The 18,987-nt window shown below is 46.2% G+C and overlaps 1 protein-coding gene across 1 annotated transcript in view; it reads right to left on the bottom strand.

Moving 5' to 3' along the window:
- The window catches only part of cdc42bpb (CDC42 binding protein kinase beta (DMPK-like)), an 81,004-nt gene that overhangs the window by 49,203 nt on the left and 12,814 nt on the right, over positions 1–18,987 (bottom strand). Inside the window, exons 2-3 of the mRNA XM_084439865.1 lie at positions 12,290–12,381; positions 760–843 (exon numbers count right to left, since the gene is read on the bottom strand). Coding sequence (XP_084295991.1) covers positions 760–843; positions 12,290–12,381 — 176 coding nt within the window. The remainder of the gene's footprint in view (positions 1–759; positions 844–12,289; positions 12,382–18,987) is intronic.

The following is an 18,987-nucleotide window of genomic DNA, read 5'->3' as shown; positions in this document are numbered from 1 at the left end:
TACCACATCAGACCACCTCAAACATTCAACCCAGAGTTTCCCTTGAAGATATTTGGAATGCCATTCCCCCGTGTAGGCTGCTGTTACAGTTGCAGTAAGCCCCGCCCCCTTCGCTGGTGAGGGATTGTGGGATTACTGACCATTACTGACAAAAGCCCCGGCGACACAGCGCGCCAGGGCCCCGGGGCCGCCGGCTGTCACAGCCCGTCGGGCTGAAACTAGGTCAAGATGCTGGGCAGACAAAATGGCCGCCCTCGCCGAGGCTTTCGCCGGGCTCGGCCCCCCGCGTTAGGGAGCTTGGGCGGGTTCGCGGAGCCCCTCGTTTGAGTCCTTCTAAAAGCGCATCCCCCCCCCCCTGCTTCCCTCCTCCCTTGCGGTGATCACTGATCTTGCATGAAAGGATGGGTCGAAGCGATGCTCTGCACTACACGGTTGTTACCAATCCAGTCGTGTCAGATCGGTGATTTTCTCAGTCAGAGAGATCCCGCGGTGTCTGAGTTGATCTAATCGGGCTGCGTATCTTTTTAAACCCTCATTTTGTCTCGTTGAGTCGAGTTGATAAAGCTAATTCGAAGTCACAGATAAGAGGTGGAGGCAATGAATCAGGAATCAGGAATCGACCTTCATCAAGGGGAAGTGCCTCATCTGCCGAAATGAAACTGATACTCAAAGCAGCGCTTTCAACACAATTTCATGAATGAAAAGCCCTATAGGCTGTGTGTGTGTGTGTGTGTGTGTGTGTGTGTTTGTGTGTTTTACCTCGGCCCTTTTGAGCATCTCCCACTTGTTCAGGATCTTCATGGCGTAAACTCGTTCTGTGTTCTTCATCTTCACCACCGCCACCTGGAGAGAGGGGGGGGGGGGGGGGGGAGAGAGAGGGGGAGGGAAAGAGAGAGAGAGGGAGAGAGGGAGGGAAGGAGAGAGGGGGAGGGGAAGGAGGGAAGGAGAGAGAGAGGGAGGGTGGGAAGGAGAGAGGGGGGAGGGAGGGAGGGAGGGAAGGAGAGAGGGGGAGAGAGGGAGGGAGAGGAAGGGAGAGAGGGGAGAGGGAGAGAGAGATGGAGGGAAAGAGGGGATGAGAGAGGGGGTGAGAGAGGCAAACAATGTTAAATAGACATATTCACACACACACATTCACACAGGCGCTAGCCAGCTCGTCAGGAGCAACCTGGGCTTTACTCAAGGACACTTGGACATGAGGAGCTGAGGATCAAACCGCCGACCCTGCGATCGCTGGACGACCTGCTGGACCTCCAGATAATGATGAAATTCAACAGACATAATATGGAATTATCATCTTCATCTTACAGCCATCTCTGTTCAGAGAGAGCGCGCATTCATTCACAATTAAAATGCAGAGTAATTAATCGACGGAGGAATGCATCCTCATGTTTTATTGATGTGCTTCCTTTCCTTCTGGCCTACTTCCTGGAAGCCACGGTCTCCCGTCTCCCCCAAGACTGGGAAGCTGTCTAAGCTACTGGCTTTGATCCGTAACCCTCCTCCAACACACCAACACGCCAGCACGTGGGGGGAAAAAGGGGGTCACGTTTATAGTCACGAATGGGTAGCATGACTTTTTAAAGCAGATGCCATCCACAGACAGACAGACAGACAGACAGACAGACAGACAGACAGACAGACAGACAGACAGACAGACAGACAGAGAGACAGAGACACAGACAGAGAGACAGACAGGCAGACAGACAGATACTTTAACCCCCTCAGGTCCGTGCTGATTTTTTTTGTCTGATACTTATCTAAATATCAGCAACTTAACACACATTTACTCAAAAGTGATCTTACTTTTTATTTGGAAAAAAGTACTCAAAAGTATCTTTTTATTTGAAGGACAATCACAGCTACATGTATATATGCCATCAATAGTTTGGTCTGTACCATATTCAGCTTGTAAATTATACTGCATCTACAAACACAAAATGTATAAAGACTATTTTATTCTGCCCTCACAAATGTTGTAAACCCTGACGCAGAGGTTTGTGCTTGTAAATAAATATTAGTGTGTGTGAATGCTTTTACGAATACGCCAACTGTCTGTCCATGTCCCGCGCTGTCACTCTAACATCATCATCAGGAGATGAACAGGCCTACTATTTTAAACCCTTGAACTTTTGGCGTGAATACCAAGCGTTACGTCTGGAGGAAACCAGGCACCGCTCATCACCGGGCTAGAACCATCCCTACAGTGAAGCATGGAGGTATCATCACTGGGTTAATACCATCCCTACAGTGAAGCATGGAGGTATCATCACTGGGCTAATACCATCCCTACAGTGAAGCATGGAGGTATCATCACTGGGTTAATACCATCCCTACAGTGAAGCATGGAGGTATCATCACTGGGTTAATACCATCCCTGCAGTGAAGCATGGAGGTATCATCACTGGGTTAATACCATCCCTGCAGTGAAGCATGGAGGTGTCATCACTGGGTTAATACCATCCCTACAGTGAAGCATGGTGGTATCATCACTGGGTTAATACCATCCCTACAGTGAAGCATGGAGGTATCATCACTGGACTAATACCATCCCTACAGTGAAGCATGGAGGTATCATCACTGGGCTAATACCATCCCTACAGTGAAGCATGGAGGTATCATCACTGGGCTAATACCATCCCTACAGTGAAGCATGGAGGTATCACCAGGTTAATACCATCCCTACAGTGAAGCATGGAGGTATCATCACTGGGTTAATACCATCCCTGCAGTGAAGCATGGAGGTATCATCACCAGGCTAATACCATCCCTACAGTGAAGCATGGAGGTATCATCACTGGGTTAATACCATCCCTACAGTGAAGCATGGCGGTGGCAGCATCATGATGTGGGGATGTTTTTCAGCAGTGGGAACAGGGCGACTAGTCCTGATAGATAGAAAGATGGATGCATGCAGCTAAGTACACCAGGATCCTTGATGAAAAGCTGCTTCAGGGCGCTCTGCACCTCAGACTGGGGTGAAGAATTACCTTCCACCATGACAACGACCTGAAGCACACAGCCAAGATAACAAAGAGGAGTGGCTTCGGAGAAAGTCTGCGAATGTCCTTGAGTGACCCAGCCAGAGCCCAGACCTGAATAAAACTGAACATCTGTGGAAAGAGCTGAAAATGGCTGTGTACCAACACTCCCCATCCAACCTGACGGAGCTTGCAAGGATATACCAAGAGGAATGGGCAAAAATCTTCACAAACAAGCGTGCCAAGCTCGTAGCTTCTTTCCCAAGATGCCTTGAGGCTGTATTCGCTGCCAAAGGTGCATCAACCAAGTATTAGCCTAAGGGTGTGTACATATGTAACCCCTAAATAAACTATTGTCGCCATTAAAATAAAACTGCCTATTGCCTAAATTGCCGAAAACCATCACTTAGTCATTATTGGCTATTGTGTGTTGATTTTTGAGGCAAGAAATGAACTCAATCTATTGTAGAATAAGTCTGTAACGTAATAAAATGTGGAAAATGTGAAACGGGGGTGGAGACTTTCCATCTTGACTGAACACTCAGGAAGAGAGTGGGTCACTTTCACTGGGTTATAGTCCACCACCTCCAAAGGTAGCATATTATAGAGAGAAATGAGCTCAAATATGATTGTGTTCACAACTTGACCAAATCAGAATATTCTAGTCTATCAACTAACTAATTCCTGTAAGCATGTTTTGAATGAGGGCCAATGTAGGGGGGGTGGTTTTGAAGCTGGCGGTGATCATGTCCAGTTCAGTCTGAAGTCTGAGCAGAAATGCATCATTGACAAAAGGCATCAACCGAAGGCGATGATGAAAAAGCTCATTCCAGTTAGATGACAGTAGGTATTTATTTGAGAAGTCAATGAGTTGATTTGAGCTTCAATCAGAGAATTGAAGAAATAGGATCCTAAAGCAGTACCCTGTGTGTGTGTGTGTGTGTGTGTGTGTGTGTGTGTGTGTGTGTGTGTGTGTGTGTGTGCGCGCGCATGCGTTTGTATGTGTGTGTGTGTGTGTGTGTGTGTACGCATGTGTGTGTGTGTGCATTTTTATGAATGTGCATGTGTCTGCCCGTCTTGCATACAGTACATGGCAGGATCATTAGGAGAGTCCGTCAGGTGCATACTTGTGTTTGTTGTGTGTGCTTTTCGTTTGAACCTTACTCCAAAGCACACATCACATGTCTGTGTGTGTGTGTGTGTCTCTTTACACAAGCCAGAGAGGTGCGTCAGAGACACACCTAACTAGAGCCCTAGGTGCTGCCTCAGCACACACACACACGGCATGCAGACACACACAGGAAGACAAGTGCTTACAGGCAAGTAAGAAAACAGACATACAGGAGAGAACAGGCACACACACACACACACACACACAACCCCACACACACACACACACACACACACACACACACACACACACACACACACACGCAAGGAGGCCTAGACACCCCCAAACCGAATCAAAATGAGTTAAGAGAAGATAAGGATACTAAATCAGCTGAACGTACACAAACACACACTCTCATATCTAAACGAGTGTGTGAGTGAACTATATCTAAACGAGTGTGTGAGTGAACTATATCTAAACGAGTGTGTGAGTGAACTATATCTAAACGAGTGTGTGAGTGAACTATATCCTAACGAGTGTGTGAGTGCACAGGGACACAGACGAGCACACAGTACTAAACATGTCAGAGCGGACAGAGACGGAGTGACCGAGTACACTCTGGAGACGCATCCAACACACACACACACACACGCACGCACGCACGCACACACACACACACACACCGATGCAGTCGTACGGACCGTGACACAGTGGAAATGAATACACTCACCACTGACAGGCCTAGAACAAGTGGAAATGCAGTGTTGCACACACTCTTTACAAACATAAACACACACACACACTAGAGAGCAAGTTACACACACACACACACTAGAGAGCAAGTTACACACACACATGCACACACACACACACACTAGAGAGCAAGTTACACACACACACACACACACACACACACACACTAGAGGGCAAGTTACACACACACACACACACACACACTAGAGAGCAAGTTACACGCACACACGCACACACACACACACACTAGAGGGCAAGTTACACACACACACACACACACACACACACACACTAGAGAGCAAGTTACACGCACACACGCACACTAGAGAGCAAGTTACACACACACACACACACACTAGAGAGCAAGTTACACACCCACACACACACTAGAGAGCAAGTTACACACACACACACACACACACACACACACACACACACACACACACACACACACACACACACACACACACACACACACTTTCCCTGTCCTTATCAGAGCCGCCCTGCTAGCCTCACCAGATAACTGACCTCATTACAAAAACAAGCCCAACCCTTGATGCTCAGAAGGGCTCTTTCCTCCTCTGTCTCTCGCTCTCTCTTCCTCCTCTCCTTTTTTAGACACAGATTCATAGCGGAGCCGTCGGCCTGACCTGATTCCCTGCCAGGAGGGACACAGGGGAGGTGTGTGGCCAGGGGGGCGCGCACACACACGCACACACAGTCACACATATACAATCTCACACACACACGCACACACACACGCACACACAATCTCACTCACACACACACACACACACGCGCACACACACACGGGCACACACAGTCACACATATACAATCTCACACACACAGACACACAGGCATACATGGGCAGGCACACGCGAGCAGGCTGGAGCACACGCCAACAGGGTGTGATCATCACCGTCACTTGGTGTGCTTTGACATTAAGCCTCCATGGCGATCCTGTCGAGTGGGTACTCACACACCCATGCACTGACACACACACACACACACACACACACACACACACACACACACACACACACACACACCATCATCATTCAAGTATGGAAAAACACAGACACACGTATCAAAATGTACAGCGCTTCACAAGAGTGTGTTCAGAGCCTGTGAGGGCGGGGCTGGGCTCCTGACGGGGGTGGAGCCTCTCGGGCTGTTCTGACGGACTGCGCCACGGTCAATGATTGACAGGCTGGATGGAGCCTCCGGTGGCTCTGCCGGCCTGGGTTAATGAGGCCTGGGTTAATGAGGCCTGGGTTAATGAGGCCTGGGTTAATGGTTGACTACAAGGAAGCACGCATGAGACCTGCAGCACCGGAAGACTATGGGGCAGGGGTTTAGTGTTATTCAGTGGCCTATGTGGCAAGGCTACGTTCATTAGGCTAGCTTATGGCAATGTGTGGCTACATTAATAATAAAACAATAAGAATAACAATAATAAAAACAATAATAATAACAATAATAATAATAAGTATTATTATTATTATCTTGATTATTATACACTATATTTGCATAGCATCTTTCTTACAAATAAATGCAGCTCAAAGTGCTTTACAACAGAGTGTGTTATTACATAGTGAACATTAGTTAACTGTATTTGCAGGCTAGGTTGGGGTTGGGTCGTACTGGGGAGTCTGTGTTCAGGGCTCAGTCGTGCACTTCCAGACGACGCATTCAGAGGCTAAAGGAGAACTTAAGAGACTAGTGCACGGTGCCTGTGGAGCCGTCCTGGTCTATCGATCGATCAATCGATCAATCTATCTCAAACTGACATTTTGGCTCCTGAGCCCGAAGTCCCAAGTGAATGGGCGGCTTCACCTGGGTGGCTCTGGGGCGGCCCCCTCAGGTCGGAGTGGGTAGTGGGCGGTTCGGTGCACTCGGGGCTCCTCCCACCCCCTCACACCCCAGTCCAAACAGACATGTTCAGTATCGCTGCGTTTGTTACGCCGAGACCTTTCTACCAGTCCAAACCGTGCGTCTCTGTGGCCTTCCATCGACAAGCTAAAGCCTTTTCAATCCTGTGTTTTGTTTTGGCTGTGTGCGTTTCTGTTCAGGACTGGTAGGACGGAAGCTAGTCATGCCACTGAAATAGCTGTGAATTGAAATGACGTGAAATAATGTGTGATAAATGAAGATGGGTCTTGTCGCCTGGACACATCAGTTCCAATGCTTCCAATGCTAATCCAGCACAATAAGAGCGGGATAGCCAGTTAGCTCATGAGCTCACAACAACTAGCAGAAGCTTCCATAACATTAATGGTAGCGGTCATCTCTGAGAATGTCCTGCGTGGGAGTCCACTGCTCTGACCACTACTCTACTTGTGGAATTTAGGGATAAAAAGAATGGAGTGAAAGGATGAACGTGTGGAGGTTTGGGGTACAGTCCCATAAAGTCACCCCCCCCCCCCCCCCGGGTCTTGAACCCTAGTCTCCCAGGGGAGTCCAATGCACTCACCACTACTCTACTTGTGCAGTGGAGATCGGCGGGTTGATTTTGGTGTCCTTCTTGATTTTGGTGTGCCGATAAATCATAGATTTACCACATTGTTTCCTCTCAAAGACAACACGCACAACAGCAGCTAGACAGAAATAATTATCGGCTGTTCACATCGGCCCTGTTTTACACATCTGACCGATACCGATATATAAAAAAATGACAAACATCGGCCGATACCGATATGATTGCCGATATACATATATGTATTGTGCATCCCTACCAGTGTCCATTTGCACTCTCTCCATCTCTCACCTTCCCGAACCCTCCCCTCTCTCTCTCTCTCTCTCTCTCTCTCTCTCTTCCTCCTTATCAGTCTCTAACCGCACATTTTCTTACCCTCTTTCTCACCCTCTCTGCTTCCCTCTGTTCGTCCTTTGCCCTTGTCTTAATAAGTCGTGCGGAGTGAGTTTCAGAGGGGGTTAGGGAGGGGTGTGCCCTGCTTTTGGCAGAGGTGCACTGCCCCCCCCTCTCTCTCTAGAACCCTGTGTACCAGAGACATCAGCTCACTCCCCCCAACTCCCTCTCTCTCTCTCCCCAGAAAAGGACTTTGAGCACAGGGAGGGAGGGAATGAGTGTGGGACGAAGGAAAAAGGAGGGAGAGAGAGAGAGAGAGAGAGAGAGAGACACACAGAGAGAGAGAGGGGAGTTGAGAGGAACAGGCTCCAGAGAGGAGGAGAGAGGAGAGGAGAGAGGAGGAGAGAGGAGGAGACAGGAGAGGAGAGGAGAGGAGGAGAGGAGGAGATGAGGAGAGGAGGAGAGGAGAGGAGTGGAGGAGAAAGGAGGAGAGGAGAGGAGAGGAGAGGAGAGGAGAGGAGAGGAGAGGAGAGGAGAGGAGAGGAGAGGAGAGGAGAGGAGAGGAGAGGAGAGGAGAGGAGAGGAGAGGAGAGGAGAGGAGAGGAGAGAGGGAGGACAGACAGAGTGGGGGCTAAGAGAAAGAGCGGAGCGGAGTAAAAGGGGAAGTCGAAGAGAGAATCGCTATGCATCATAAACAGGAAATACAGGCCCAACAATTATCTGGAAGCACATCCTGCAACTTAGGAGTCCACAGGAAGCAAGGGGGAGAGAGAGGGAGGCGGAGTGAGCAACGGCTTGGAATGGAGATGGAGGTTTTGGGGGCTTGCGCACGCACACAAGACAGGGCGTAGCGGCAGCGATTCAAATGTGTGTATGGAATAGTGGATCCATACTGTTAGCCAGCATGTCTCCACATGTCCATATCAAGTGACTCCACTTTAATCAACTTTGTGCTGACCATCAATAAGGACCGGGGTCCAGAGACTTGTTTTCATCGGCTCCATGAACAGACAAAGAAGCCTATTCTAGACACCTGAGCCTTGCCAACACTAAGGCAGATAACCCTCGATTTAAATGGCCACAACACCAATCTCAAAGGCTTTAAAACTGAGAGCAATTATATTCTTTGGATGATACAGAGCAGTCTGAATTTCGCCGAGTCACCACCCTTAAGATGGCACCCCTTAATCCAAACAAACCACATCCTCGCTCACAGCCAGAAATGCTTAGCTCTAAAGCCAGTGCAAGCAAGCCCAGCCCAGCCTTGTGTGAGTGTGTGTGTGTGTGTGTGTGTGTTAGTGTGTAGCACATTATCTGCAGAGGGAAACACTATTTTTGTCAGAGTTTCCCCTTTGGCTACGGTACTCCTTCCTATGGTTTCCTGGAAGCCAGGCCTGTCCTGGACCGTTTTCCTGTGCCCACCACCACAGCCTGTGTGTGTTTGTGTGACTGACAAAGTAAACGCCAGGTAAATTCCCTGATCCCAGGTCAGCAGCAGCACCTCAGGAGGCTTCCTGTTATGGTTAAGTTAAAGATGGACACCGACACTAGCATAGACGCACACTTGGGCTCAGATAGTGAGTTACATTCTCTCATGAAGCGAGATTCACACACACTTATCATTACTACACACACACACACACAGCACACAGACACAAGCATAGACGCACACTTAGGCTCAGATAGTGAGTTACATTCTCTCATGAAGCGAGATTCACACACACTTATCATTACTACACACACACACACACACACACACACATAGCACACAGACACAAGCATAGACGCACACTTGGGCTCAGATACTGAGAAGCATTCGCTCATAAATCTAGATTCACACACACTTATTACCATACACACACACACACACACACACACACACATTACACACACACACACACACCAAGCACACGCACACACTAAGCACACACACACACACACATAGCACACACACGAGGAAGTTGACATGGGAGTCATCGGTCTCCATCTGTGAGCCATAGGAGCTAATGGGTCGGCCATTGATTAACTAAGCGCCTCATTGATTACTTACATTTCGTTAAGTGTAGACCAGAGGCCATCAACTCATCAGCCCAGAAGCTGTTACCGGGGGGGAACCGTTCCTGCAGCGTTAAGGTAAACTGACCTCATGGCATGTTATGACAACATTTTCACTTCACTTCGGCCTAAATGTGCAAAGGCTGGAGAGTGGCGAATACTGAGTATTTATGTCGTCGGTCAAAAAACTCTTCTGAACCGCAGATGGTTCCCACATGTTGTGCCCTTAAAGAAGTTGAATGTTGTGTCAATGTTATCATAGCGTTTCATGCGCTATGATAACATTGATGCGATATCAAAAAATCTTGGGAGCCCGCAATTTCACGGTGTGTGATTTAAAAGTAATCCCTAAGAAAATATGGGTGCAACTACAAACTCGCCAACAAAGTCTGTTTTTGGTTGCTGTTTACATTGCATAATTACAGTACATTTACATTGTACCTTTGAACTACCAAGAGGGCACATTGTGCCACTTAACATCCATGACAAAAACAATAAATACTTCGTCATCGTTAACGGTTTAAGATACAGTAGAAAACAGCATTTCCCAGAACCCTCTTTGGGCAGCCCAAAACCACTTCATTTGAAGCCGACAATTCATAATGTTACCCTACACAAAAAGTAGGTAACCAATTTTCATTGGAACCATCTCATCATAATGATACCGCTCTTTGTTTTAAGAGGCATTATTCAGCCATATCTATAGGATAATGACACTGACTGCCTTGTCCTTTAATCCAGATTGACATGACATGGCAACGCATGTGTTTTTTGCGATTGGGATTATGCGGCATTTGATAATCTCTCTTCTTGCTCCTTGGTTTTCAGATGGAATTAAAGAGGATCATGTTGAGAACATTTTCAGCAAAACATTACGGCCCCAAAAATGTTCTCTCTTTTCTAGGAATACCCCACAGACTTGCTGACAGTTTTTCCCCTATTGGTTTGGTGAGTCGCCAGACCAAAGAGAACCCTCACGAGGCAAAATTTGCCAAAAATAGCAGACTTTTAGATTGCTAACAATTTTAGCATAAGTCAATGTTGTTTAACATAGCAAAAATTAGCATCCCGGGTAGCGGACCTTTTCTGACTGGGAGTGAGAAATGATGAAATAAAAATATTTATGATTCATTATGAGATTGTGATGGGACATAATGGGAAACGCTGTGGCTACATATGTAATGCAGTAACCGTTTTTAGTCTGTCTTCTGATGTTAGTAACTAAGCAGTAGAGCCCGACCGCTATATAGTTTTGGCTGATATATCGGGCATTATTTGGCTTTTTTGATGACATCAGCATTGGTATTTATGCGGCTGATATGTCCCGGCAAAAAGAAAGATTGATTTATCCTGTACCCCTTGTTTGTTTGTCAGACAAGATAATACAGCACAAATTGGTGCACAAAAATCCACCAGAATGCAGGAGATTAAGTGTTTGACATTCAAAATGTAATGGGGGACAACCCCCCGGCCCTCTGCTTAATGCCCCCCCCCCCCCTTGGGTGCGTACCACCAGGCCACTGTCCTGCTGTTACTTCTGAGAAAGATATGAAAGAGTAGATCTATAGTTAAATGGATAACCTAATTTATCAATTCACATATAATTTCAAGGCCATCTACCTATGAATTGAAGTCAATTGTTTTCACTAGACCTATAGTTTCAGAATGGCACACGCTTTACTTCAGCTAAAAAATGCTTGGAATGGGCCAGTGAGCCTGGGGTCCCTAGGCCATGTCAGTGACTGTGTTTGTTTGACAAACCAGTGCATTCTCACCCGCGGCGACAGGACACAAAGAAATAGGACACACAAAGAAATAGGAGAAATGCAACTTGGGCAACTTTTTTTCCTCCATTTTAAGGGAGACAGAGTTTCTGACATTGTCCGACACACGGCAGGTCAGACTTTGTTAGCAGCGATGTGGGGCCAATGTGGCGCACAGTCCTCACATAAACAACGGATCCATCATGCACACCCTGATGTGCCCAAAAATGGCACAGACCAGCCAGCCCAACACCCCCGAGGGACAGAGCAGGCACAGAGGCAGAGAGGAGGAGGACAGAGAGAATAAGAAGAACTTTGAGTGGGACGGGAGAATGTGTGAGGGCGAATGAAAGTGAAAGAGTTTTGGCTGGATTTAATCAGTTTTCCCCTAATGAATATCCAGTCATTCTCCATTTTAATTTGTTTAGTGCAAACAGTGAAATGGTCTTCTTGGCACACTGTATCTGGCTTGTACTTCAATCAAGAGCATGAAATGACAAAATGCAACAAGGGGTAAACGTTTTGTTCTATTCAATTAAATAAAACTATCCACTCTGTGAAGTGATGATCAGTCAAAAAGACATACAGTAGATCAACTATGAAGCTCCCACCGTGGTGTGTAATGCAAACATAGTGACGATCCTACTTGATTCACATCACCTCTCCCTAATCAACACTAACTTCCCTCCATAAGTAAAGAATGATTGCTGGACCCCTCATTCCACCAAATGCTTTTAGTTGGCGTTGGCAATAAGGCTATTAAAGAAACTATATTAGGCTAAAGTGAAATGACCACAAGAAGGCTCAGGTTCTCTTACCTCTCCAAATGCTCCCCTGCCGATCACCTTCAGCATTTCGAAGTCGTCTCTGTGAAGACGCATCTCCTTCACAGTGGTGGTGAATGGCTTCACTGCAGAAAGAGAACAAAGTCGATGTTGACTAAAACATTCTTGATGATGGATTTGTGTTCTAGAAGTTCTGTATGATCTTAAAGTCACACTGGGCCGACATGGAACAAGCAGGTGGCAAAGGTCCTTCAAATCTCTGGCCAATCGTCCTTCAAGAAGCAGCCTACAGCCTACTAGGGATGTGCACAACTCACATTTTTCATAGTCGATTAATCAGTGGGTGGTGTAAACGATTAATCGATTATTCATTTTTTGGCCGACAGTTCAATTTAAATGTTTTTTTTAAAAGACGTGTTTCTTTGAATGAAAAATTAATGACCACAATTTGACCAAAATCGATTAGTGACCACAAATCGATTTTGACCATCATGAACGATTAAACGATTAATCGGACCCACCCCTACAGCCTACAGTGAATCAGTTTGCCATATGGAACAAATATTCCTCACCGAGTGGTCACTGGTGTCTGTTGATGTTCTGGCAAAAAAAATCGCCATAAAGTATGTTTCCAATCGGGTTTTATTGATCATATTATATCCATTGATTTGTATTGACAACAAAGCCAGAGATGTTCACATTCATCCACATCCCATATTTGTTTTGATCAAAAAACACTTCTACCTATCACTATTAATGAAATACCAGCTGCAAAACAATCCTAGGCTTCTCAACGTGTTGTTGTTGTTGTGTAGACCTGTGACCCAGAAGCGGCTCTTATTCTTCCACAGTAGCCTCCAAACTCAGTCAAGACCTCCTTAAGTTCAAGCGGAAGTTTACAAACGTGTGAAAATAGTTCTATGCTAAATGATGAATAAAACCTGATCGGAAGCATACTTTGTGGCGCTTTTATGGTGTTTTTGAGGGATTTTGTCTATGCACCTATGGATCCATTTAGTGTGTTAGCGGCAATAGGCTATATCTCAAGAGGGCACTGTTTAACCAAACTTGACGTCGTCTGCTGTATATGATCGTAAATAACCTTTTAACATGTCTTATAACGCTAAATTCCAAACCTGTCCTTTAATAATAATAGACTATGCAATGCTGCCAGTTAGGGGATTTTTTGAAAACGGAAACACCAACGAGTACTCAAAGCCTGTCAAATAGTATTCGGGACAGCCGTACCATCTTGTTTATTACATCCCTCTATTCAATCACAAATTGTTTGCATAGATGTGACATCAAGGTCGTCTACAACAGAACTATTCTGAAGTTCACCACAGTGTTCCGCTCTGGATCATTCAGTTCTGTATCAAGCATAACCAACCACTTCCATCAACTTGTGTAGTGATGTGACCCTCAAACGAGACTTTCACAATAGCCATAGACAGTGTGCACTGTACCCCATCCCTCTACCTCTCCTGCCTGTTTTACGAGACGCCACGGGGGGCTGGGGGGGCCTTGGCAGAGACCCAAACGTGGCCTGTGTGTGTGTGTGTGTGTGTGTGTGTGTGTGCGAGAGAGAGAGCAGAGAGCTGCGCTCCTCACCATATGAGGACATGCAGACGGGCTCCCCGAGCCCTCGTGCGTAAAGGGACGTTTATCACTCCCAGAGGCGTTTAGTTTAAACACACTGGCCAACCTGCCCCTGGGATGCCTCCCTTCAAAAGAGACAAGGGAGAAGTGTGTTCCTTGTGTCGAGGTGTGTGTGTGTGTGTGTGTGTGTGTGAGAGCATTGTGCATCAGCTGCTGCTCACCCCTGCTGATCATTCACTGGGGACTATGGCACAACTTGACGCATTTACGACTCGCGAGAGGGGGACGGTACACACATGACACTCCCGTGACATGTGGAGTGAGTGACATCACAGTGACATCACACGTTGGCTTATTTCTGATAAGCACACTCCACGGCAGAACATTTGAAGACACATTCGATGAGGTGGTGAGGATTTACTTGGCCCATAAAGAGTGAGTAAGTAGCTGATGTCGCCGTGACACAGAGCAGATACCTGCGGGCCAACGACCACCCAGGGATCAAACCAAACACTAGGTCTGGTCACGCAGTGACAGTGACAAAGAAACTGCCTTAAACACAGTGGCAATGTAAAATGTAACTAGGCTCAAAATAAAGGGTCCTTCTGTCATATCAGGATTAAAAGGCAAAATGTAGGCTTAATGTTGGCAATATACCTCTTATACCTCTTATCACTGTCATCTTGGGCCCTATGATTTATGTGATGCATAAACCATGGAAAGAATCTTGGGATTCCAGGCATGAAAAACGATTTCAGACAAACATGGGCAGGTGCAGAATTGAGATTGAACCAAATGATGAATAACGACATGTTTTAACACCATAATCCCCATTCAGCCATTTTAGAAAGTCTTTGGGTAGCATTGTTTTAGTGGTGCGCCGTTTAATTTGTGTCAAGGAGATGCTACAGCAGCTTTTTAACTAAAATTGAAAATGAGAAAAAAAATTAAACAGAATTGAGGAAAAACTAAAACATTTTATAGAGCCCTATTTTACCTTGTGTAATAGAGCCATTTAAGGCATTGCCCCTTTGCCCAGTAATTGCTTTGGCAAACGCTGTCAGAAACATAATTTAAAATACTGTTACATAATCCTCATCAATGAACACAAGCAATAGGAGGTCAATAAAACATGCTGGAATCTTACAAAATAATTAGCCTTAATAGGTAATATATCTTAGCATAGGATCACCAGTATGTGCTTTGCTGAGCGGTTGTGCTGAACCACTGATTGACAAGAACGAATCACAAAGAAATGAAGAGGAAATAAAGGAAAGAAAGTGGTCTGGGAGATTTTTCAGAGAATATCTGAGGTCCTGAATGTCCTCCATATGCAGACCAAGAGAAAAAGTGACCAAGTAGAGACAGTAAATCAAAAACGTATTTGTATTTCAAAACCATCCAAACTACAGATGTCGTCATCCTGGCATTGATGGATCACAGTGTGGCAGATTCACCCCTTGGTACAAAGCTGCTACGCCAGCGAAGGCCCTCTTGAAGACAAAGAGCAGCCTTTCACATCCTGTATGGAGTGGTGTTGGGGAGGGGGCGGGGGGTCATACGTGTAATCTGATAATCCTCTCAGCCTCAAAAAACGTGGCATTTCTGTAATTTACACAAACCCCGTCTTCCCAATTAGGCTACAATAAACATCACTGGCAATCTGAATGATTACATGCGGAAAGTGGACCACCAGCTGGAGCAGCTTTTGTCTGGAAATGTGCCCGTCTATTTTTATAGCACCGCTGTGCCAATTTGCAAATTCTTCCCCCCCAATCTTTGTGATCAATATTGATGTGCTTTATTGATTCCATGGTGTGTCATCCCACCAACAGAGCCAGGCCTCTAGGATGCGAGGGGCTCATCAAGGATTCTCTGGAAAGTGGGACATCCTGTCCTCGAGACCCTACAGCCTGATCCTACCGAGTCTTGCCAATTGCAAGAATCGTAGTGTCATGAATGGAAGTTTCTAGGCACTTTGACAGGCAACTGCCTTCTCAAATACAATATTGATAGCTCTTTACTCCACATATTGAAAAGACTTACTTTTGGCCTACATCGGAAGAAGTCTAGACAGACGGTTCTTTCAGAAAACGTCTACGATCAACCCCAAGTAGTTAGCGTGCTCCTTTGGCCGTCGCCCTCCAGAGCATTCAGTAGCCTATTCATTGGGTGAGCTACTTCCTCTGGCGAGCACATCTGCCACATGGGATGCGGGAGAGAGGCCCGCTGCTCTGGCAGCTGCTCCAGGCTCCCTTACAGGCCCACAGGGCATCCTGCTTGGCACGGCCCCCAGTGCCACTTGGAGAAGGGGGCAAGGCTGTGACAGAGGCATCAGCTGTTTGCCTTGATGGCAAGGGAAACCATTGTCTTTTAATTAGATAAGACGGGCCTAAATGGAGGCATTCGTGTCAAATGCAACTAATTTGTGGGCTTCACAAGCAAGATGCTAGAGGAGGCTTGAGTGTTGTTCATGATCAGAGAAAGAACAGGCGTGAATAATGTCCATACATCAGGAAGATTCATATAGAGACGAGCGGTAAAATGCAGCCAGCGCAGTCATGACCACACTGACAAGGCAGAAACAGCTTCCACATGGTTCAGATCTGGGACTGACAGCACTAGGGCTATTCAGAGCCCGAAAAACTATGCCTGACCCCAATGGCCGCAAGGCATAACCGAAAGTGAATCCCACAGCAGTAAATCTCCCTGCTGTCCCCCCACAGTCAAGGCCAGACTGTACGCTCCCACACATCGACGTCTTTACCCAGGCGTGGGTCCTCAGACAGAAATGTTTTCACACAGTAAGCTCTGTCAGAGAAGCTGTCATGTCGACGATAGACTGCTGTCCTGAAATAGTCCTGTACAATATCGGGAGATAATGGCTCATTTATTAAGACCCCACGTCCCAAGGTCTCTATCTGAGGGTGATCTTTAGTTTCCTCTTCACAAACCACCGTACTTTACACGGGCCTATCTACTTTAAATTCTCAACACTCAACATGTTGTAAAGCACTTGCTCTTTGAACAGAATCTCAATACAATTGGATTTCCTGTCATGGTAGACCAGCGGACTTCCCTTGTTTAGCTCTGGATAGCACTGCAGTGGACAGCAACCAGTGGCACAGCCTCCACCTCACACACACAGTGGGTGGAAGGCATCCAACAACACTTCGCTGTGAATCACTATGATATAAATACGCATCTCGAAAAACAGCCGTTTCCCCCGAGGCTTAGGGCGGACGTTACTACAGACAGACACTGAGCAAGCGACCACTGCAAAGAGAACAGGGCCCACTGTTTCCAACTGCCATTTACAGTTTCAGCTCCAGCTCAAACACAGTGGCTTTGGACTAAAAAGTAATTCATAAACTGAATATTTGTGACCGAGAGGGGACAAGAAGGCCTCTCTTGTCCTGAGCTAGCAGGAGGGGTAAGGCAGCGGTTGTTGGTTGTGTAGTAACACTGTCCGCACTGTTCTTCTGTCGACGTTGGTAAGTAATGGCGGAGGCAGAGGGCAGCATCGTTGGATCGGGCCTGGGACAATGTTTGTGACCCTGTTGTGAATTTGGATCACTCCAAAGGGCCAAGTTAGGTCAGTGTTAGCATTAGCTGTTTGTTGAAGGGGGTTGCGGAGAAAGGGAGGGGAATACATTAGGAGTCTAAGTCTGCTTAATGGGAAAGTGCTGTGTGCAGTTAATTTGGAGTTAGTATGATGCAAATGGGATGGAGTTTTTGCACATGGTCCCTTTGATTTAAGGCCACCAAAGCACTGGGATAGATTAATGTTGAGTAGTCATGTTTAGTATGTCGCCAAGTATTGTCTCGCTTTTACACATTTAATCTGGCTGTCGCCAAATTAAATAGGTCCTTCTGATTATGCTGATTGAATGCTCATTCAACAGGGTACAATGACATAATAGCAGTCCCCGCTACTTAGCCTTAACCTGACCAACACCAGATGGTTTGTCACTCAACCATCTGGAAAAGCTTAGTTGGAAACTGTTTGGAAAAGGACCGGCACTTTCAAAACTAGCCTACTTGCAGGTGATTGGATGAACCATCTATCTGTTCATTCATTTTCATTCATTCATAACCTTTATTTAGGCTAGGAAATACATTGAGGGTAGGACCTCATTTGCGATGTCACCAAGTGAGAATAAATAAAATACAATAAATCACAAACAATGCAACAATCAAGCAATCTATCACCGTCTATCACGGGTAAATCAAGTCAGCCGGGAGAAGAGCGAAAACATCTTTTCCGCAGAGAAAAGCCTTCAGTCATTCTTTGATTTTCTTTCAATGAAGAAATACTCACCAGTTCAGATAATTGATGCTTTAACAGCTTCTACGCCAACCTCCGCCATTGTTGTTGTGTTTTATCAAAGAATGCCGATTGACCAACCGATGTTTTTTGATCGTCCAATCAAACGGACCTCTATTGAACTTTTTCAGACTGATGAGTGGAGTGAAAGAACGTGAGCTTGCGAGATCAGGATGGTCTCATGAGGCTAGATTAGTCTACCATATACCGCAAAACTACATCAATGCAATTTGACAACAGAGTATAATTTCCAGAATCATAGCAAACCCATATTCTTTACAGAAGCATAGCAAACCTAGCCTGGCGTCGCCAGCCTGATCTCGCGAGCTAACATTCGATTTCACACGATAGTTGCAAGATCTATCCTAGACGTGGGGGAAGCATGCACGGAAAGAATAGGCCTACATGTGGAGCTGGCACTTACAGCAAGCTTGCTGCTAACACTGTCCTGTCACTGTACACTGTCACATCAAAGGACTCCTTCAGATAAATGACGCAATCCCATTCTCCTGCTTTTAACATAACGTCATTTATTCTATATCTGCACTGTCTGTCTGTCCATCATATCTCTCTCTCTCTCTCTCTCTTTCCACCATCATCATCAAATCAATCATTTTAGGCGGTAATTTGGATGAGGTTAAGGTTAGTTTTACTATTGCTATTACTATGTCTATTTATCAGTAATTTAAATGTTTCTTGGGTTTTGCCCATTTCTTTGCTTGCAACTTGTTTACCCGGGGGTAAGAGGAACTCGGGGTGTGTGACCCTGATGCAGGAAAAAACATTTGAGTCAGGGGGCCCACAG

This window comes from Borostomias antarcticus (assembly GCF_949987555.1).
Source record: "Borostomias antarcticus genome assembly, chromosome: 6".
In the NCBI taxonomy this organism is placed as follows: Eukaryota; Metazoa; Chordata; class Actinopteri; order Stomiiformes; family Stomiidae; genus Borostomias; species Borostomias antarcticus.
Note: the sequence above shows the minus strand (reverse complement) of the source record. Positions and strands in the feature narration are given on the sequence as shown.